Source organism: Corylus avellana, chromosome 11 (genome assembly GCF_965113065.1).
Source record: "Corylus avellana chromosome 11, dhCorAvel1.hap1.2, whole genome shotgun sequence".
NCBI lineage: Eukaryota > Viridiplantae > Streptophyta > Magnoliopsida > Fagales > Betulaceae > Corylus > Corylus avellana.
Genome location: NC_142500.1, coordinates 1534124 through 1556722, shown reverse-complemented (window position 1 = coordinate 1556722; position 22599 = coordinate 1534124). Strand labels below are relative to the sequence as shown.

General features: G+C 35.1%; 4 protein-coding genes across 4 annotated transcripts; 3 read left to right on the top strand and 1 right to left on the bottom strand.

Moving 5' to 3' along the window:
• Positions 1-2896: 2896 nt before the first annotated feature.
• Positions 2897-9668, top strand: LOC132166591 (Metallopeptidase M24 family protein). The gene is made up of 16 exons (XM_059577439.2): positions 2897-3188; positions 3300-3349; positions 3574-3634; positions 4006-4101; positions 4175-4321; positions 4623-4754; positions 5107-5234; positions 5690-5732; positions 5934-6017; positions 6653-6694; positions 6856-6926; positions 7584-7637; positions 7743-7848; positions 7990-8058; positions 8852-8995; positions 9230-9668. The coding sequence occupies exons 1-16, from the start codon at positions 3054-3056 to the stop codon at positions 9365-9367; spliced, it is 1500 nt and encodes a 499-aa protein (XP_059433422.2). The 5' UTR covers positions 2897-3053; the 3' UTR covers positions 9368-9668.
• Positions 9669-10686: 1018 nt separating this feature from the next.
• PRMT11 (arginine methyltransferase 11) lies at positions 10687-14668 on the top strand. Its single transcript, XM_059576297.1, has 9 exons — positions 10687-11031; positions 11378-11388; positions 11498-11653; positions 11788-11851; positions 11949-12091; positions 12950-13037; positions 13244-13359; positions 13525-13675; positions 14252-14668. The coding sequence occupies exons 1-9, from the start codon at positions 10809-10811 to the stop codon at positions 14455-14457; spliced, it is 1158 nt and encodes a 385-aa protein (XP_059432280.1). The 5' UTR covers positions 10687-10808; the 3' UTR covers positions 14458-14668.
• A 256-nt stretch (positions 14669-14924) lies between these two features.
• LOC132166078 (nucleophosmin) lies at positions 14925-18114 on the bottom strand. Its single transcript, XM_059576829.2, has 7 exons — positions 17815-18114; positions 17542-17652; positions 17166-17234; positions 16596-16727; positions 15682-15759; positions 15457-15585; positions 14925-15375 (listed from the first exon to the last, which is right to left on the bottom strand). The coding sequence occupies exons 1-7, from the start codon at positions 18019-18021 to the stop codon at positions 15187-15189; spliced, it is 915 nt and encodes a 304-aa protein (XP_059432812.1). The 5' UTR covers positions 18022-18114; the 3' UTR covers positions 14925-15186.
• Positions 18115-19368: 1254 nt separating this feature from the next.
• On the top strand, positions 19369-22366 carry LOC132165721 (uncharacterized). Its single transcript, XM_059576393.2, has 5 exons — positions 19369-20259; positions 20488-20540; positions 21075-21241; positions 21321-21472; positions 21583-22366. The coding sequence occupies exons 1-5, from the start codon at positions 19461-19463 to the stop codon at positions 22026-22028; spliced, it is 1617 nt and encodes a 538-aa protein (XP_059432376.2). The 5' UTR covers positions 19369-19460; the 3' UTR covers positions 22029-22366.
• The last annotated feature ends 233 nt before the right edge of the window (positions 22367-22599 follow it).

Sequence of the window (22599 nt, the reverse complement as noted above, 5' to 3'; positions counted from 1 at the left end):
TTTTTTTTTTTTTTTCATTTTAAAAAAAAAACCACCTCTCAAATACACTAAGGTTTGCCACTGTGTGCTGCACTTGTTTTTGAAACCAACGGCCGAGGTGGTTGGCCATTGGACATCCACGGTAGTTAGTTATCTCATCACCAAGGCGGCCGGACAATAACCCAACCGGCCGCTAGCCATGAGGCTTCCTTTTTTTTTTTTTTTTTTTTTTTTTGGGTGGGGGGCAAAATGTTGTTTTCAATTCATATTTGGAATTAAAAACACCTAAAATGTACCAATTTTAAATTTTGACCGTGAAAATGAAAATGAACTTATTTCCACTTTGACGTAAATGGTTCCCACTTTGAGCTAAACGGTCAAAATTTTAAAGTCAATATTGACACTTTTTAGACAAAAATAATTAATGTGAAATTGTATACACCATTATATACTATCAATTTAATTTGAAATAGAGAGAATCCTTGCTCGGTCAAAGTGTTAGAGTAGGGATGACTTAATATAAATTAAGGCATGTGAAAACTGTTTAACAGAGTAATGCTATACTCTTCATGACACCCATTTTACGTTGGTTGACATTGTGTATTTTAAGCGACTTACTTCAATTCAGTCTCTTTAAAATAAAATAAAAGAAGAGTTGTTAAAACGTATCAGAGGTATACAGCAAATAGTTTTGCTTTGATCCCATTAGCGCACATAGATTGTAGAAGAAGCCTTGTGGGACAAGTCCATTGGAGCAACAACAAGAGCTTTACTGAATTGGACCTACTTAGTTGCTTTTCTTGGATTTGAAAAGGAAATTAAATTTTAAATGGAAGACTGAACTAAAACCATAAGCATTTTGCAGGTATTGGCAACCCACTCTTCCAAGAGTCACCATCTAAATATGCTCTTTCCAAAGAGGCAATAATCCAACCAAAATATATATATAACAATTAAGACATGGTCCAAATCCAAATATAAGCAAGGAGCATGGCTTGTCAAGAGTTTGAGAAGTTCCATTTTGACTTCAAATCACACCACAAAGCTACACTTGGCCATTTTACGAAGTTAACTGATTAATGATGTAATGAATTGACAAGGAATATACTGATATACACATCTTCCTAGTATCAAACAAAAATACCAAAGATACAACACAAGTCACAAATCATCATACTAATACTTAGCCGTAGATAAGTGATTGAATGATAGTTAAGGGACGCCAAACGTGTAAAATATTCAATTGAAATAGAAAATTAAAGATTGTTCTAGTGGTAATAGAATCATAAGAATAAGTTTATTTTTAAACTTATTTTTAAAGCACGTCTAGGTTCCTCTAAAATCTTACTTGAACAATCTCGTTATGAACTTAATATTTAGGTTTGTAATATAAATCCTCTAAAATTAATTTTTTACCCTTTAAAAAAAAAAAAAAAATTCTCTTTACTTAAAATTCTAGTCCCAACCCTAGTGGTGTGGGATTTCTCTATTCTAAAAGCTATTTAAAACCAAAAAAAAAAAAAAAATAGAGAAGAAGAAAAAGAAAAAAGAAAAGAAAAAAAGAACAAAACCTTTCGAATTGGAGCTGGAGTCTTGTATCGAGCTCATAGAGCTTACAAGCCTAAACTTCGGAGCATTTGCAGACATAGCCCATACAGAATAACACAATCATCAACAACCGTATACCAAGCTCCCATAAAACAGGCCAAGTAAGGCCCACCGTTGTGTGTATGTAGTAAAGGAAGGGCAAAAGTTGACGTTGTAATAGTGAAAATCATAATGATAAAAGTTAACGCATGTAGTAAAGTTTATTGCTATGAGACTCAATGACTCGTATTGCAGTCTACTAAATATATATTTTTATGTTATACAAGTACTCCTTTTTCTTCTCTCAAGCCTATCGAAACAATGAGTTTTTTGTTCGCTTCTTTGTCTGCCTTAGTTTCCGTTTGAACATAGAAACGTAATAACAAAAAATGATTGATTTTCTTGTGTGTATGAGAAATGGGTGATTTTGTTGATATGATTTTAATTTGTTGACAGGGTTAAATAATAAATATTGGTTTTTTTCATGCATTACTTGCCTTTATTGTGGCAAGGGTGGCTGTGCGACTATCCTCTTTATTGGGAACGTGTGACTGCATGGCCATCCTCTCTCTTAGGGGAGGGGTAGCCGTGCTCTATTGCTAACTTCATCTAAATTGCTATCTTAGAGCATTCCCATTTAGTTATTTTGTTGAACCAAAGTGTTAAAATCACTCTCCATCTGGCTCAGCAAACTAGCTAAGAGTTTGCTAAAGAGCTACGATACTCAACAACTTCTCTCCTCTATTAAAAATCATTTAAGCTTCTCTCTTCTCTCTCATAGAACTACATAAAAATTAAAAAATAATAAATTCGAAATAAAATATTAGAAGTTAATAATTAAAATACTGAGTCGGATGTAGGTACTTTAAAAATGTTGATAATTAAAATAGAAAAAAAGTAATATTTTAGCTAAATTTAACTAAGCTTTTGCTGAGGCGGATGTGAAAGTTCTAAGAGATGAGGTATTTTTTATCTACTAAATTTTGTGTTTTGTCAAGTAACTCTAGATGGTGGATTTCATTTCAACAAGGGTAAATTTGTCATGAAACTGACTCATGTCATGTGTTGCTTAGGTCAATATTAACGGTCAAATCTAACTTAAGATGTAACTCAAAATAAATTGATAGTTTGGAAGAACGAGTTATAGTGAGTCATAATTTGAATCTAACTCAGGATGTAACTCGAAACAAAACGATAGTTGGGAAGAAAGAGTTATATGAGTCATAATTTGAGGGCACAAGTACAAATAAGGTAGTAGTTTGGGCACAAAATATAATTTACCCTAAATACAATCATTTCTCCTCTAATTTTCATCGACCCGAATCCGAATTTCTCTCTAATTCGTTTTGGAACTTTGAATTCTATACGATTCACCCTCCGACGACGATTAGTTTGGAAATAATTTTAGCTTTTGCTATGGAAGAAGAATATGATTGAATAGGGAAAGAGGATCAACATCACTCTCGGAATCGAGTGAAGCCATCTCCATGGCTTCGTCATCGCCCTCTCCTCCCCATGTGCCAATGGAACTCCACGTCGCCAACCGGCAAAAGCTCCTCAACTCTCTCCGCCACCACCTCACCGATTCCTCTCGTCCTCTCCACGGCTTTGTTTTCCTTCAGGTACTCTCTCTCTCTGTGTCTACATATATATATATATACACACACACGAGGTTTTGAAATTTGAAATTTGAAATTTAATTTAATTTAATTTTTTGCTAATTCGGTTTTCAGGGAGGCGAGGAACAAACGCGCCACGATACTGACCACATCGAACTCTTCAGGTACTTGATCTCTCTTTCTCATTTCTTTCAATATTTCGATTCTGGTTTTTAGGAAATTCGTGAATTGTTTATGATTGAACTTCTATTTGAATCTTTTTTTTTTTTTTTTTTCTTTCATGTTGCAATTTACATTTGAATAATCGATGTGTTATTTTGTCTCTTAGAAAACTATCGGCATCAAATGGATTTTACTATTGATAATCGATGTGTTATTGCATTTATAGGCAGGAGAGTTACTTTGCTTACTTGTTTGGAGTCAGAGAACCTGGATTCTATGGAGCTATAGTAAGTAAATTGCGTCTACAGCACGTTTCTTTGTTCTGGTTTATTATTAGTATGAGAACTGCCTTCGGAGTTATCTCCACTGTTAATCTCAATGAATTCCAAGCAAAAGTAGCAATAAGGATCCAATTACCACTGCCATTAATGGAACAATGATAGTATTATTTTTATTTAGTTTCTGAATCAGAAATCACCAAAAATATGTTGTTGATAGCATGCCCAAAATTTTAAAATTTGGTTTTAATTTTTTTTTTTTTTTTTTTTTTTTTTTTTAAATGCATGCTTGTGTGTTTAATTGATCAAATCATCTACGTAGTGTAGGATACTTAGTTGACAGATTATAGAATTAATTTGCCATCATTTTTTCCGTGAAGGACATTGCGACTGGAGAATCTATCCTGTTCATTCCTCGGTTATCTGCAGACTATGCTGTTTGGTTGGGAGAAATAAAGCCGTTATCCTACTTCAAGGTGATTAAAGTGATTTGTAGTTTGAAGAGTGTGCCTTGTACATTTTTCAGCTCATGATTACGCTCTTTTGCAGGAAAGATACCTGGTTAGCATGGTATACTACACTGATGAGATTGCTGGGGTTTTGCATGACCATTTCCAAGGATCTGGAAAACCCTTGTTTCTATTACATGGGCTTAACACTGACAGCAATAAATATGCAGAACCAGCAGAGTTTGAGGTCCTTACATCTCGCACTTGCTTTCTCTTCACAAATAACTTCTTTATACCTTCAGAATAGAGTAGTGGGTTACTTAGTTCTCAAGTTTCACTACATTTTTTAAATATTTCTGTACTGATAGCATTAGTGCATTAGCAATAAGTAGATCCTGAACTTAATGATGCATCTAATAACATGATATTTGTCAACAATTTTTCATGGTTCAGATGCATTTTAAATGGAAAACTTCCATATTCTTAGATCAGAATAACTATTGTTAATAATGTTTTCCTTTTCTTCCATTTTTTGAATCTCTGTTTAGGGTGTGGATAAGTTTGAGACGGATTTGACAACTTTGCATCCTATTCTGACTGAATGCCGTGTTTTGAAGTCGGAGCTAGAGCTTGCCCTTATCCAGTATGCCAATGATATAAGCTCTGAAGCTCATGTTGAGGTAACTATTTCCAAAATTTCTTATTTGCTAAACATGGTTATATAAATAGTCTACCTTCAATTGACTATAGAGCAAAGAATATGATTCTACTCTTTAATGTCTTGTTCCGTATGCCATTCATGATTCTGAAGTAGTCTAGTAAAGGGGTCAAAGCACCAATTTGCTATCAGTTTGTTGCTATTTTAGTGAAATGCATTGTTTGCCGTCACAGCCATAACTTAAATGATGGAAAGAGCAAAGAGAAAGCTCTTTCTTGATAGGTGTTTTGTTGTTCATCTTTCCTGTAGAGTCATCTTGGGAATGCTTGTAGAGATAAATTGATGTACTTGTTGCTATTTTACATTCTAACTAGGTTATGAGAAAAACTACAGTGGGAATGAAAGAGTATCAGTTGGAAAGCATGTTTCTTCACCACACCTACATGTACGGTGGCTGTAGGCACTGTTCATACACTTGTATTTGTGCTACTGGTGATAATAGGTGAGTGTTTCTGTAGTTCTCAACGTTTATTTTCTATGCAAGTGATGCTAAGTGCTCTTCTGCGCATTACTGAAACCTTGGTGCGTGCTCGTTAGGGACATAACTTGATCATTATTGCAGAAAAAATAATAAAATACAAACGGATGAAAATTGTGTTTTCTGAATTTGAATTTTGGTTATAATATCTGATCTTTTTGAAATGCAGACATGCCCTATGATTGCCCAATATTTTTTTACTGGTTTTGCTTTAGTACAGATTGAACCAGAGTTTGTACATATTATTATGAACTTTTGTAGACTAGCTGGCAAACATATTGAGTTTTTTTTTGTTTTTTTTGAAAGATTCTTACTGTTGTGTAAATGGAAAAGTAAATTATGAGTAGAGATGTACTGATATAGAATTTTACATCCATCATAGAAATGCTTGCTAACGGATATATTGTTTTATTACACAGTGCTGTGCTCCACTATGGGCATGCAGCGGCTCCAAATGACAAGGTATGGCAGATTTAATGCTTTTAGACTTGATACATTATAGAACTTTTTATATTGTGTTAATGCATAAACTATGCTTAATTGCTTAATGCCGGAGGTCTTTATTCTTTGGAGTTTCAGAATTCAAGTTGTCTAATTAAATTTCCTTAACTGGCAGAAGTGATTTTTTGGAGTTTTCAAACCCTTGTAATCTCCTTTGTGCAGACCTTGGAAGATGGAGATATGGCATTGCTTGATATGGGGGCTGAATACCATTTTTATGGGTCTGACATAACTTGTTCATTTCCTGTGAGTTTGACCTTTTTGCTTGCAACGTTAAAGTTAGATATTATTTTTTACGTATGGGCCTTAACTTTTTGAGTCGCACTGTTAATAAACTTTTTAAAGGTCCCCTCTAAGGTCTTACCCAATTGAATGTGGCTTCTCTTTTTTCCTTTTTGCTTAGGTCCTTCTTTGATTGTGTTCTTAGATTGATCAGATCATCATCATCACAACTATCATCATTTATCTTTTTTACTAATCAAAAAAAAAAAAAAAAAACTATCATCATTCATCTTTTTATTCTTAATCTAACAATGATGACTGGCCATATCATCTTATCATTGTCATCATCACAACCATCATCATACATACTTTTATTGTTTGACTTCTTCTGATTTTAGGAGTAATCACAATGATCCTTTCATTAAGAAATCCATTGGAATCTTGGAAAGGGTGTTAAATTAGAGTCCTGATTTGATGGGGATTTCTGGAGTAGAAGAGTATACTTGTGATGCAGATTTATGTTCAAGGTCATCTAAATAGTGAGAAGTAATAGATAGTATAGAAGTAGAAAATGCTCCTTATGCTACTAGGAACAAAACCTAGTTGTTTGATCTTCCCCTATTATTAGAAAATCTCATTGATTTAAATTTTCTGTGCAGGTGAATGGGAAGTTTACCGGGGATCAGTCACTCATATATAATGTATGTGCTTTACTTTGAGAGCAGTATCAACCCAAGTATTTGGACTTAATTGCTGTAACAAACACATCCCAAACAAAAATGTGCATACCTATTATTTGGGTTGACTGCCTTCTGGCATTTTTCATTCTTCAGACTGTGTATTCAATTATCATTTTTCGCAGGCTGTCCTTGAAGCACACAATGCTGTCATATCTTCAATGAAACCTGGAGTAAACTGGGTTGATATGCACATGTAAGTGTGGAACTGATATTTCTGTTAGAATAATTACAATGTCTTTCTACTTATCAAAAAAAAATAATTACAATGTCTTTCTGTGTGTGTTATAAGGTTCACCAAGGAAAATTACACGAGGGATGGGATGTCCTCTTTAGGGGACAACAAGGAAAAACTACCTCATATATGAAAGCATTGAAATGGAGTGGTTTTATTTTGTTCATTAGAATGTGTGGAGAACCTTATGTTGAATTACAGAAAAAAAAAAAAAGAAAAAAAAAAGGGAAAAAAAAAAAGAACAATCCTTGTGCAATCAAAGCCTAAACAAGGTATGGTAGCCAACAAATGTTGAAGAAGCTTTTGCTTATTGAATGTAAAGATTCCAATGTAATATCGATCATCATGGTCTGATTTGGTGTTCTGGAAACTGGACATCATCTTCTAGAAGTGTTGGTGTACAAGCATTACTTTTATTCTATTTACAATTTCATTTCTTAAGAGAAAAAGCTATTTGTTTTATCCAGGTTAGCTACATTCTTCATTAAATAGAAAAACGTAGTCATAATATATCTCTATATTCCCTTGATCCTGGTTCCAGTTGCCTAAATCGTTTCCTGTGCATGCAATTCTGCATCTTACATTATCTTTTTTTTATTTAAAAAAAAAAAATTGCAGATTAGCAGAGAAAGTTATCCTTGAGTCATTGACGAAAGGATCCATCATTGTTGGGTAACATCTATTTTCTCAATAATGTATCCTCAGTTACTTGCAACTTCTTATTCTTATTAGAAGGGAAGTTTTTGATGCATGTTTAGTTGTGGTCATTGGTTCTAGCAATGTGGACGATATGATGGCTGAACGATTGGGTGCTGTTTTCATGCCTCATGGTCTAGGGCATTTACTTGGTATTGACACACATGATCCTGGGGGCTACTTAAAGGTCTCTTGTGAATAATATTTCTGCTTTTGCCTTTTAGTTTCTATTTCTTGTTTTAATTTATAATGATTGAGAACTGTGCATATCATATATGTTTCATATTATATTTTCCTTGATCACTTGGAAACATGGCATTTTTTGCAGGGAATGGAGAGACGAAAAGAACCTGGATTGAGGGCCTTGCGGACAATTAGAGAGCTCCAGGAGGGAATGGTTAGTAATGAATTTTTCGGTCGATGGAATTGTCCTTTTTTCTCTTCCTTTTTGGTAACAGAATCAAATCATATTTGTTGGAGATTCTGTTTTCTGAAATCCGTGACCCAGGTTAAAAAGCATGTGTTGCGTTTGATAACTATGAAGTTGTTTGATTTCCTTCATATTTTTTGTTACCATGTTTTCATTTAGATTTATTTCATTGGTCAAAATCAGAATCTGATGGAAAATCTGTGTTGGACTTTTATATATTGTTCTATCTTGTATTTGGTAAGAGAAGTTCTAACTTCTTAGGGTTAACTTATTTGAAGGGAAGTTGAAACTGAAATATTTACATTAATATCAAATCACGTGCCAAGCATGTTTGTCAGGGATACATAATTGCTATTATCATCTATGATTTGTTTAACTGCCTTTGTATATGCTTTATCATAAGGGTCATATTCTGTTTAGACTCGTAAACTCCTAATGCTATGGAGTGGAAATGCATAGAAATGTTTGGTCATGTCTTGCTTATTCTTTGGAAGGAATTCGTGTTCTTTTATTCTGCAGTGTTCAATTAGATTCTTTCATTTAATTACTAATTAGTTTTTCCTTTGGCGCCTGAAGGAGTACTTTGAGACTAAATATAAATTGATGTTGCAGTTATCTACTATGGTTTGCTCAACTGCTTGATTTCTGTGCATGGGCCTTTCTGTGATATGTCTGTATAGTTTGCCAGATCCTTAATATATGCTACAGAAAATCTATGAGAATAATCATTGTTCCATTTTTGTGGGGCCTGTTTATGTAGGTGATTACAGTAGAGCCTGGATGCTACTTCATTGATGCTTTGTTGCTTCCAGCCATGGAAAGTTCAAACACTGCAAGATTCTTCAATCAGGAAGTAATTGGCAGATTTAAAGGTTTCGGTGGAGTTCGAATTGAAAGTGACGTGGTACTTCTTACTGAACCATTCCTTTACACCTGAAACTAGATTAAATAATTTTCTTTCCTTGACATTTATATCTACATAATAATATTGGTTATGCTTTCGGTCTCACCGTATACGGCACATATATGGTTTTCCCATTTTAATTTTTGATATATTGGAAATGCAGAATTAGTAGATTTTCTCAAGTTACTGATTATTTTAGCTTTTTATATTGTTCCTTTTTTTTTTTTTTTGCAGCATGTCTCTGCCGGTGGGTGCAAGAATATGACGAAGTGTCCCCGGAAAATATCGGAGATCGAAGCAGTGATGGCGGGGGCACCATGGCCGATCGACAAGACCTCTATTTATTTAGAAAATGGTAGAGAGCAGGTTTAACAGTTGCTGCCCCTGATAATGTGCTCTCCATGAGGCTGACTTCTGCTGTCATAGATTTTGTGCTTTTATAATGTGAATTTTTTTTTTTTTGCATTGTGTTTCTATTCTTGGAGTGAACATTATGATATGCTACAGCTGGATGGATTCCTTGGGCTAGGAATTTGATAGAACTTAATTTTGATTGTCCAATGAATCCAGAGTTTTGGCTCCAATTATTGAATATGGACGGTCAGGATACCTCTCACTCCCAGCATTAAAATCATGATAATATAGAGAAAGCATCATCAAAAATGATTGGACATGAGACATCTATAGGTGACTTTTTAAGTCGTTACAACTTTTTCATTTTTTGTTCTTCAAATTTTGAGAACAAGATCTCGAAAAACACAACTAAAACAACAGAAATTCCTCTAAGGATCCAACTTCAAGGGGGTGGCCGACCACGTCAAAGGTATGCTTTGACTACCCTTTTACTTACTTTGGGTTTTTATTTTTCTTAAAAGTTAACCTAATTCAATTCAAACAATTTTGTTCCCCGAAATTATTGATATTACAGCTACAATTCCTTAAGAGGGAACTCATCCCTTGAAAGGCTTAGGGTATTGAGATATGGTGCAATACGTAACGAATTGTATTGTGCAATATATTTTATTTGGATCGTTTATTTCAAATGGATGGTTGATCAATTGTAACAAGAAATTAGCAATTAGGTTTAAAAATTAGGCTTGGCCTCTTATCTTCCAAGTTTGTTATTAAATTAAATATATATATATGTATTTTTAAGACTTAAAAACTAGGCTTGTCCTTTATAACAAATAGGTTTGACTCATTATTTTTACTTTGGCCGCTTCAGATGAAAAATCTTGATTTTGCCCTTGGCCACGAAAATGATTCGGCCACTTCTAATAGCCGGTTTGGGAGTGGTTGAATGGGTGGTTTGGCCACCCCATCACCCACCTAAGCCACCCTTTCTATTTATTGGCATTGTTTTTTTTTTTTAAATAGGGTTTAGCTTAGATAAGGTAATTTTTGTAACGGTTCATATTTAACTCATTTTTTTCTCTCTTTTTTTCTTATAAGATTTGAACCGTTCAAAAAAAACTAAATCACTGTTTTTTTTACACCACACCTAATCCAAATCCTTAAAAAAAAAAAATTAAAAAAAAAAAAGGGAGAAAGCATATTACCGTCGGTGATATTGGGTAGGGCAGCAAGTCGGCAACTATAATGTGCAAACCAAAACGACACCGTATGATTTCTTCACCAAAGGACTTAAAAACCAAAAAACAACTCCCACTATTTAAACCCGCGGAAAGAGGCTCTCTTTCTCTTTCTCACACACGCATACAAAGCTCAGCTGCGCAGGCAAAGCAGCGTAAAAAAAAGCCATAAACCCCACAAGCAAAGGCCAAAAGGCAAAAGCCCTAATTTTCGCTCTCAAATGGGTCGCCGCAAGAACAGCAACAACGACACCAATCAGAGCTCGAGCAGCTTCAACAACTCGCACCAGCTCCACGACGCCAAGATTCGCTTCGAGGACCCCGAAGAGACCACCGAGTGCTCTACCCACGACGAGTCCATGTGCGAGCCCGACGACGACTCGCTTCTCGACGGCGATGATAAGACCAGCGCCGACTATTACTTCGATTCCTACTCTCACTTCGGTAAGCCTCGATACAAACCTTACCTTTGCTTTACGACAAAACTGGGGAAAAGAATAGGGGAAAAGTGAATGCTTCGAAGTAAAGCCTTTGTAACTGTTTGTGGAAAAGAATGTTTTTTTTTTTTTTTTTTTAATCTCTTATGATTTTGGGTTGTCATGGTTTTGTGGATAGTTTAGAGCTTTGAATCAACTAATGTAGAAAGTTTGTTTGGATTGGTTAAGTGGAAGTTTTTTGTTTTCTTTACAGCAAGTTATGAAGCATTAATGCATATATGTTTATATGGTGGAGAGTACTTAATTGACTATCAAGTTTTGAAATTGAATAGTTTTTTTGTGTGTATTTTCAGGTATTCATGAAGTAAGTTGACACAACCTGGATGCAGGGTAGTGTTAGTGTTAGATTTTGTTGTAGTGACATTGTGTTGCTAATATCTTTAATTATTATTGTGACCCTCCTTACATTGCAGGAAATGTTGAAAGATGTTGTGAGAACTAAGACATATCAAAACGTTATTTATCAAAATAAGTTTCTATACAAGGACAAGGTGGTTCTTGATGTGGGAGCTGGGACAGGAATTTTGTCCCTATTTTGTGCCAGAGCTGGGGCAAAACATGTTTATGCAGTATGTTTTTCATTTTTTCTTTTGTTTAAGATCAATCAATTTGTAGGAAAATGTTTTGTCTCTTCTTATTTTACCATGTAATTTGGTCACGTTGGCTACATATTGTACTTACTTTACAAATTTTGCGTTCAAAGGTTGAATGCTCCCATATGGCTGACATGGCAAAGGAGATTGTTGAAGCTAACGGATATTCTAATGGTGATGTTATTGGTTTTGACATGTTACTTTCTTTCTCTTTCAGTATTTGCTTTGATGGCTGCAGCTTTATTTACTCATTCATCATTTGTTGTTACAGTTATAACGGTTTTGAAGGGAAAAGTTGAAGAAATTGAGCTTCCAGTGGCTAAAGTGGATATAATTATTTCAGAATGGATGGGTTACTTTTTATTGTTTGAGAATATGCTGAATACAGTCCTTTATGCACGTGATAAATGGCTTGTAAGTTGCCGCTGTCATTTACATTCCAAATTTCCTCTATTTCTAGTAGATCTAAAACTGGCGAATCTTATGCCTGTGGCTTTATTAATTCCAACAATAATCATATTATACTGCAGATGTAGGGACAATAATCATATTATACTGCAGATGTAGGGAGATATGTCATTCTAATATTTGACTTCATAAAAATGTCCATAACATTAACAATTATATGTTGCCTTAATGTTAGACCTGTTCCTTATTTTTTTGGAATGCTTTTTGACAAGTTCAAATCTATATCTGTTACTATCCTTCAGATCGACATAATTGTTTTCTGTTACATATAATATGCATTTTATAATGAAGTAAATGTTGGAAGCTTCAGATTGTTGTGGCCTTGGAATTGGAACTTCTGTTGAATGGTGGGAACTTTGGGCTCCTATAGATTTATATCATTCATAGAGTTGTGGATGGAGAACTATGATGGAGAGAGTTGTGAGTGGATTTATCTTGTATTCTCATACTTCATAGTGGTCAACTTCCAGGGAAAAATATGCAATCGGTTCCTGAAAGGTTGCTTTCTTCATACCTAAGGTTTCCAAGTCATTTTTGCCTTGGTGTACTAGGCTATCATGTGGGCTGTAAACATAGGTTCAGAACACTCAATTAATTTAATTGTAAGATTACTTTAATTCCTTGTATTGCTGTTTTTGTGTTCATATGCTCACTTCCATGGTTGTGTTTTGTTGTGCTGTAATTTGGTATTTAGTGATTATTTTTTCTACTTTCATGGTGCAATGGTTTGGTATGTGTTGTTATTAAACTATGCTATAGTTTGTTTAAATCAATAGTGTTAATTTTCCTTTTTCATTTATCCAGGCTGAGGATGGAGTTGTGCTACCTGACAAAACTTCTCTCTACTTGACAGCCATCGAGGATGCAGAGTACAAAGATGACAAGATTGAATGTAAGACTATTGACGTTTGGCATATACAATAGCAAGATGCTATTGGTTTAGTATCCATTTTTTTGTCTGGATAGTATAGGAGCCTGTTAATTCACTCTGTTGCTGTTATGGGAATATGAATTGCTAAGTTTTTTCCAACTACAACATGATGGTGCAGTGTAATTTCCTTGTTCTTACTTTTTCCCCTTGCCAATTTCATCCTCCAGTTTGGAATAATGTATATGGCTTTGACATGAGCTGCATCAAGAAGCAAGCCTTGATGGAGCCCCTTGTTGACACGGTTGATCAGAATCAAATTGTTACGAACTGTGAGCTACTTAAGGTGGGAATTACAGGGGCACGCTGATGCAAAAACATATGAAATAATACTAGATATTGTTTGATGGTAGATTTAGTTTGCTTTTCATTTTTCCTTTCTGATTGGTCCTTATGAAGCGGTTACTTTACTTTTTGGCTAATGTAAGTTCATTTGCTTCTCTTCATTCAGATAATGGATATCTCCAAGATGGCTCCTGGGGATGCTTCCTTCACCGCTCCTTTCAAGCTTGTGGCAGAACGTGATGATTACATCCATGCTCTTGTAGCCTATTTTGATGTAACATTTAGCAAGTGTCATAAGTTGACCGGCTTCTCCACAGGTTTGTTTCTTTGCTCTTTACGTGCTTCTCTTTTGGTAATTTTATTGTCTGGATTAAGTTTTGTTGTGGACTGGTACATGTAATTATTTAAACTGTATATTGTTTAAAGGAAAAGGCATTTCTTTATGCCCAAGGTTTAACATGTTGTATTCTTGCATTTGCTAATGCCCCCATAAGCTAGGTTTATAAACTCCATATCTGACTATGGTGTTCTGCCAAATCTGTGAACTGATCGAGTCAATCAAATCAATATCCATGGGGCCTTTTCTAGATTGGAAGGCCATCGGCTGAGGTTGTAGTTTAACTTTTGTCGCTTTCTGGACTGTCTTGGTGTCATTAGTTGGTATCTTATAAGTGCTCTTTCAACCTTCACTGCATCACTCTGAAGTGAAAACCAAGTGTAAAAACCTATGGTCTAGCTTTTTGGGACATCTTGTTTGCATTGCTTTGTCTGTGCTTGTCTTTACTATGATTATATGCAAGTTGTTTGGACCAAAAACCAGGTTTCTCCAGGTTTCAGCCATACAGGCTTGGTGAACTGTTAATTAATATGTTTCTGATTGGAATATCATGCAGGGCCTAGATCAAAGGCTACTCATTGGAAGCAAACAGTCCTGTACCTGGAAGATGTGCTTACCATATGCGAAGGTGAAACATTATTTGGGAGCATGACTGTGGATCAAAACAAGAAAAATCCCCGTGATGTCGATATAATGCTCAAATATACATTGAATGGTCGGCGCTGCTCAGTCTCAAGAATTCAGTACTACAAGATGCGCTAAGTTTTGTGTTGCCGATGCTTTCCATTATTGTTGCTCACCTACTATTTAAAAGCTGCCTACAATTAGTGCGTGAAGAATGAATTGCGGGTTGGTTTTGAAGAAACTGGAAGTTATCTGTAATATCAGATTATCATTTCTTACGACTTCACGGGATAATATTGATTTGTAATGCTAAAAATTTTGAATTTAATTTATATTCGATGTTTCTCTAGCAATTTGTTCTTTATTGTGTTCATCATTTTCTGCTTGGAATCTAGTAAATCATTATGAAGCTCTTTTATCAATGATAGGTTGCCTGTGGCTAATTGAATTTCTGTTTAGCCTATAGGCTAAACAGAACTCGCTTGACAAAGTTAAAAAAACACAGGACTCGCTTGACAAAGTTATTTTTGAAGTACAAAAAAGTGTTTTTGTTAAAAACATAAACAAACAACTTCAAATTTAACTAATTTTACTGTCATGTCGTGTTAAAAAAAAACATTTCAACCAATAAGTGAACAGCATTGTCTAAAGTTTTTTATCCTGTGACAATTCTGCTCTTGTATACATTAACAAGCCTGATTGCAAAAAGGAAAATAAAACAAAAAAGTTCCACAGGATAAGCATTTATTGTACTCTTTCCTACTATCAAAATTTGTGTTTTTGTATTGCCTAACAAAAGATAATGATACAACGAGCGTAAACAAGCAGATCCTCACTTCTCCTGCAATGTTTGTGATTAGTGGGGAGCTAAAGTTCTGATTTGCTGGCCTTCAAATTCTTTGAACCTGCTGCCTTCTTTCTTCTCCACCACTGCCTTACCCGGTTGGAGACTTTGTATGCGTGTTTCTTTAACGAGTCCCTCACATTTGTGATCCCTTCGGTCATCTTCTGTCTCCAATCGCCCTTTGTACTCTCTTTCTTCCTCAGAACATCTCCCTGTTTGAAAGGATTCTTTAACGATAAGCATAATACATTCTTATAGAAACTACATAATCAAAGATGAGATTGTCGTAGTACCAATTTTGACGGGAATTGTGCCTCATCATCATCCTCGTCTTCATCATCGTCACCTCCATCACCAAAATTTTTCATGTTCATCAAATCATCTCTGGAGTACATTTTCATGCCGGGAGCTCCTGGCATACCCTGAAGCACAGAGAAGCAGAATAAAGGCCAAATCCAACATAGCCCAAAACAACAAATAAAGAAAGCATAAGCTCTAAGGCAATAATAAATAATCACCTCCATAGATTTCATTAACTTTTCCATTTCAGCCTCTTTAGCTGACTTGGGCACAAAAAGTTCTCCAGGGGTCCTATCCTGTGCAACAGATAGAAGATAATTTAGTGCTGTACAAATTTAACCCTCTAGTTCTTTGATCAATTGTGCAAAACCAATTATCTCATTGTCAATGTCACACTATGTGATAGCCAACTATTTGAAATATCTAATGACAGGGAGAGGGTCTTGACATAAATGCAAGACATCCACTTATCCAAGTAATATAACTTTGGACACAATGAACTTGTTCATATATGGTACAATTAAGTTATATGAAAAGTGTATAGTTATATGTTAATGGTGCAAAGCTATTTAGCGGTTTATAGCAAAATCTGGGAAGAAGGGAATATAAAATGTTCAGTGATTGACTTCTACGCAGAAGATATGATCTGTCTATGGAGGACTTCATTATTTAGGACTCTAGCATCATTTTTTGTCAGGGAGTACAAAAGCATCATAGTGGAAACCATTTTCACCAGAAACTTCTCATCCTCTTTCACAATAATTCTTCTTGAGGTGTTTAGACCAGATATTTAATGCTAAGGCTGAAAATGTATCTAGGAATTAGTTGTAGCTCAATGAAAAGCCTTCACGAATGTATAGGAATTAAATCAAGGGCAGTATTGCCATGCCCAATATATTGGCAAGCATATGTAAAAATTGTGAAAAGTAAATTGGTTAAGTACAGGAATCATCCAGACTAAATTAATGTATACATTAGATTCCAAGACAATCTGCAATTTTGTTTTTCTCCTAAAGCTTCAAGTCAACAAATCTTGATCTATTTCACATTATTCAATGAAAAATGGTCCACGGAGAGCTATGTATTATGCATAAAGAAATGACCTAAGAGTACCAGTTCAGAATGCAGTTACCTTGGGAACTGGAGGTGGCTTGGTACTGCATGCTTTAGTAAGGTCCTTACATAGAAAGCTAACCAATGAATCAATATTAGGCTTGGATTTATATAGAAATTCAGCAACATCAGTATCAGAATACCCCAAGACCTGCAAATTCCACAAGTAGGGATAGGATTATAACACATCTGGAATTGAGGTTAATAAAATCATTTGTAAGGACTAAAAATTAAAGAGAATCTTCAGAGGGTAGATTAATGCAATAAATTAAAAGATTGATGAACATTTCTCGGTAGTATCTGAAACTGAGGCCTAACAACCCAGTGCCAAGACCCAGGGGCAAACAACTTGGTGCCAAAGATTCTACCAGATTGAACATAGGACCTATCTTTCACCATTCGCAACTCTCAGTCAATACAGATGGAAAATGAAATTGAAAAACGCCAGTTTTGTCCATATTCTAGATAGATAATTAACTCAAACAAAAAAAAAACAAAAAAAAGGTAGACATCTTTGCCACATAGAGTTACATAATAGCAACCAGACCAAGACATCAAATAATATACAGATCAAGTGACAAAATCTCACTTCTTGGCAAGCCCGCTCAATTGTCTTACACTCTGAATTGCATTGTCCTTCAGAGTCTTGTTCCACCAGCTGAAACCAGATGAAACTTAAATGAGTTAGCAATTCAAGGCATTGAAAATCAAAATTATGCATTCAGATTGCCCATAAAAGAAGTAGAAATGCACCAATGCAATCTGGGCTTATCATAAAGAAAATGTCATGCACAATCCTACCAAAGTACCAACCCCTATTAGTTCCATTTAAAACACATTCTTGCCAAACCAGGTCCACAAAGATCCAAACAATCACTGATAAAACCCAAAGTAAAAACACAATTTCAAACAACCAATTCATCAAACAGCACCAAAAACAACCCAGATAATAAATTCTTTCTTACCTCTAACTTATCCCCTTGTTCCACTATATCTATCCGTAAAATCCAATCCGCTTCAGCTTTCTTCAGATTACAAACATTCTCCGCCATCTCAATTATTTGAAACTCTGAGATCTGACCCCAAATACAAACGATACACCAAAACCAGAATCAAATTCCACAGAATAAACAAAACCCACAAATTCACTTCTCAAACACTCGTATTGAAATGAATAACTGGCAAACCCAGATGACAAAATTATTTATTATTATTTTTTTTTTTTTAAAAAAAAAAACCTTCTTGGGAGAGATCTCAGCTTGCTTCTTCTGAACCTGGTCGTACAGTTGAGCTGCGAGCTTCTCACAGACCTGGCATTTGATGTACGGAATATCTTCCTTTCTGGCACCCATCAGGGGCTTCTTGGAACAACGAGAGACTGGTATCCATGCTGAGACTAGCAGCACAGACACTAGAACGAAAAGCAGAGACTTCGTTGTCGCCATTAACAAAAAGTCTCCAGAATTCAAAGAAAACAAGGACTTTCAACAAACAGTTGGTGAACAAAATTTGTTAAAGAGATGCCAACACACCCAATTTGATCTTTTTAATAGAGTTTTCACCAAAATTTTATCGTTTGGTGAGGCACCAAAATTCTGATCCTGCAAACAATATGCACTCTCTCTCTCTTTCTCTCACTCTGTGTTTATGTTATTGCTCCGTACCTACAAGAAAAACATAACTCTTTTTTTTTAAAAAAAAAAAAAAAGAGGAGAGAAATTAACGTTTTGCTGTTTCATTGTTTCTGATTGGCTACTTAGAGCGGAGTACAGTGGGTCCCTTGCTTTCGACCAATAGGGTGCGACATAACACGTGTTTATTTTATAATAACCACGTCAAAATTTATATATCTTTATATAATTAATATATATATATAAAAAATTTATATAATTAATAATTTTATTCACTTTAAGATATATTGACGGGATAGATTATTCGCTTTAAGATATAACTTCAAAAAACTATATATACAAAATTAGCGTATATAAATGCTTTTGGACAAAGATTTGGAATTTTGTTAATTAATTTATTTATTTTGACATGTTTGCATAGAATAGAAAGGAAAACGATAATTTGAAGTAATAACCTTCGATTTATGAAGTATGGCATCGAGCTACTTCTTCAGAATAGTTAATTTACTTAAAGAACATATATAATGCATGTCTTTGTAGATATTTTTGAGAAATAGTTGTTCAGTAAAAAAAAAATTACACATACTTTGGCCCTAAAATGACTTATTTTTTTCGCAAGGGTTAAAAGTATTCTTATTAAGCTCGTTAAATTTGGGTTTTTTGGAAAAAATTTGAGAAAACTCATAAAAAAAAAAAAAAAGCCATTTAATGAGTTCTTTACTGTATTTCAAACTTAATTTTGGTCAACAAAACTCTCCAAATATTAAGAGCTAAAAAATAAAAGTTATTTGTTTTTTAAGCTTATATATATTCATTTCTTCTATTTCTCTTTTATTTACCGAGAATAAAATAAAAATTAAAAATAATATTTAACTAAAGTAGAAAAGAGACTAGAATTTAATGTTTAATTTATTTTTAAAGTGATTTTTCAAATTAGAAAAAATAAATTTTCTCTTTTGAATTGAATAGTTTAATAGGAATGTTATAGGTGTTTTGAGAGTTATTGAGGCGATAGTAGTCACTTTAATCAATTAAATATGTCGACGTAAAAAAATAATTTCTCGTAATTACTGCTAATGAGGTCGCTACCGAAACTTTGAGCTCGCCGCTACAATTACTTTCGTCTTTCGGCCCTTAAACCCTAATCAATTGAGTTCTCACCCAGTGTCATGCTTACAGCTTATTAGGGTTTTTGCTTTCAGCATTGGCTCCTCTCTCTAATTCACTCCCATTCAATCCTCACAACAAGCGCCATGGCTTTAACTCTAATCGAACCCACAAATTCCACAACTGAACAAAACCGTAACTGTCCCATTACAGGCAAAAACTACGAGCTCAAGTTAAACGAGTCAATACGAAACCTCTTAGCCGAAACCCACAAAGAAGCCCCCAATTTCTCACATTTCATTCATGTATTCCGCGAATTAATGCAAACCCAGTATGACCCATCTCTCGAATCTATCTGGGTCTACGCCGGATTAACCTTCCGTAGCCGGAATTTACCGAAAGATGACCTTTTGGATCGGATTTCTGCCTCAAAGGACCTGTTTCAATTGGTATCGGCGTGTTCTGTTTCGTGTGGTGCTTCGAAGAGCATAGCATTGCTCGCTCCGGTGGTGTTCGAGGTGTACAGGGTGGTGGTTGAGTTACTTGGAAAGGACTCGGCTTTGAAGAGGGAGAGGAAGGCAATGAGGGAGGCTAAGTCTTTGGTGGAAGCCATTCTTGGGTACATAAATGTGTGTTGCTGTAAGGATGATGGTGAGCAATGTGGTTCGAATATGATGACTCCTTTTGCGGATTTAGTTCGCATTTGGATCGATTCGAATGGCGGAGTAGAGTCTTTCTTGCCGCTTGTGAGCGGTGAAGTTTGTGAAAGGCTTAGTGTAGGAGGATGTGGTGTTGGTCACTTGGCTGGAGTTGTCATCGCAGAGGTGTTTCTGTTGGAACTGTGCTTGAGATTCCGTGCTGGGATTGTGAGGGAAGAGTTGGAGAAGGAGCTGAGGAGTTGGGCTGTTGGTTCAATTACTGGCTTGGGGAACTTTTACTTTTTCGGTTAGTAGTGTTTATTTTTATGCTTTTTTTGGCTAAATATTTGGAAAATGCACAACAAGATTCTTATTGTATATGTTTATATACTGTTTTTCTTATTCGTATACATTAAGTTTTATGATGTTCCTTTAACTGGATTGTTGATGAAATAATTTAGCATGTCCTGTTACAATATGATTTTGTCTGATTTCAACTTTGATGTGCTTACATCCTGGTTTATTTGTCGAACAGAGACCCTTGTCCGAATGCTGCTGGAGGCGGTTTTACCTGTGACTTCCCTACTGGTTAGCATGTCTTTCTTTTGAATGCTTAATCTGTTAATATGTATTCCCTACAATCGGTATGTTTTCTCGCTTCCTAGGTGCTTCCACGAATGTGAGTGCAGTACACTTGTCAAACTATGTATGCAAATTGTTTAAGTGGTTCTACATTCTAAATTAATAGGAACTTGAGTAGATGAAACCAGTGATGTGAGTTGATTAGTTTTTCTTTTCCTCAGAGCATAGCCAATCTTTCTTGGGATCTTGTCCTTTATTACTAGATTTAATCAATACCACAAATTCGCTACTTTGGAGGAAAATATCAGTTTTAGCAGAATCGTTGAAGTCATGGAGTTTATTTTGAGCTTCTATGCATTTTCTATATTTGTAAAGGGTTACCAATTATTTCTTGGGCATATACTTCTTGGAATGTTGAGCTTTTAGTTGCAGAGTACGTTTATTAGGAAAACATTTCTTATTTCATCATGGAAGTAAGCATCTATATCTTGAAGATGGTCCTTATTCTAAAGAGCATCCCATGCAAATATGTCTATGCAGAGTTCTGAAGATGAAGTTTTGTTAAGAAAAGTCCTCTATGATGCTGTCATATTGGTAGAGTATTCTTTTCTAAGTCCTGAGAGAGCAATTTATGTACCTGCTGAGCGCATGAAATGTCTTGCCATGGTGAGATTGATTATTACACATGAGGCTGTAGAATTTTTCAGGTACTAAAGAATGAGTGATGTTGAAATTCTAATGAAACCTCAAGTGCAAAAGTCTCATCCAATATTGGCCTTGCTGCAGGAAATTTGGGGATCAGATGAGAGCTATCTCTTACATAAAGGCCTTCGCCGGTTCACATTTACCTTCCCAAATTATTAAATGGGTCACCGGCCAGATTGGGTTGTCGGAAAAAGCGAATCTATCAAATGGATCTTCACCTAAAGCTCTTATTAGTGAGTAGCTCTAATATTCTTTTGGTCCCTGGTATTCACAACAAATGCACTCTATAGTTATGACCAACTTGTAAATCAAAATTTTAATTTTGAATGATCTCATTCTCCAGAGTGGCTACTAAACCTTGAGGATCGAGGAATAAGAGTATTTGATGATAGCATTTCAAAATGGCGTACCAAATTAGTTCTTGATATTTCCAAAGCAGACTTTGAACAGCCTTCATCTAAGTTGGAGGGCAAAAAAGTGGATGATGATATTCTCTTTTACATTGATAATAAGGGGGAAGATGAAGATGCAGATGAGGATAAGATGAACGAATCCATGAGCACTGCATTTGTAGCTGCTGCCCACACAATGAAGTCGACGGAAAATGGTGGAAGAAAACGGACAGTAGGGAGAAGTGGTGAACAGAAGAAAATCAAATTTGTCAAGTATGACCTCTCTCAAAATTCTGATTCAGCCAGACCAAGGCCTTCATTTTTCAGTAATGATGGTTTCAGTAGTGAGAGTGAAGTTGAGAATCCACTCTCCGATGAGGATACAGGAACGAAGTAGGAAAGTTGTGAAGAAGGCCTCAATCATGCTATTTCTAGCAACTTCGCTTTTTTTTTGCGCTCCCTTACATTTCTCAATGCGTATTTATAAGAACGCAACCAATTTCATGATGAAAGTATGTGTAACCATTCTGTTTGGTTAGGCAGATGAGGTTTCTGGAGATGCCGATGAGAACCCGATGAGCTGCCTTAGAGCACTCATTGTGGTTGTTGTATTTTAGGGTTGCATGTAAAATGGCTAATCAAAAGCTTAAAAAATGTGTCCATCTGATTCTCTAAACCAAATGCGTTTTGTATTTAACTTAAGAGAAATACTAGTGGTACCAAATCTTTTACCAAGGGTTTGGCAAAAAAAATAAAAAAAAATCTTTTAACAAGGGATGGGTACCAAAATAATATGAAACTTATTCATTGGAAAGTATATAAATAATTAATTGAGAAAAATGCTATGGAGTACCAATGAAGAAGCTCTACATTATTTCGGCACTCTTAGCATTTCTCGTTGTATTTCATGTGTTTTTCTCTCTTTATTATTTGTATCTTTTTTTTTTTTTTTTTTCTTTGGTGTTTGG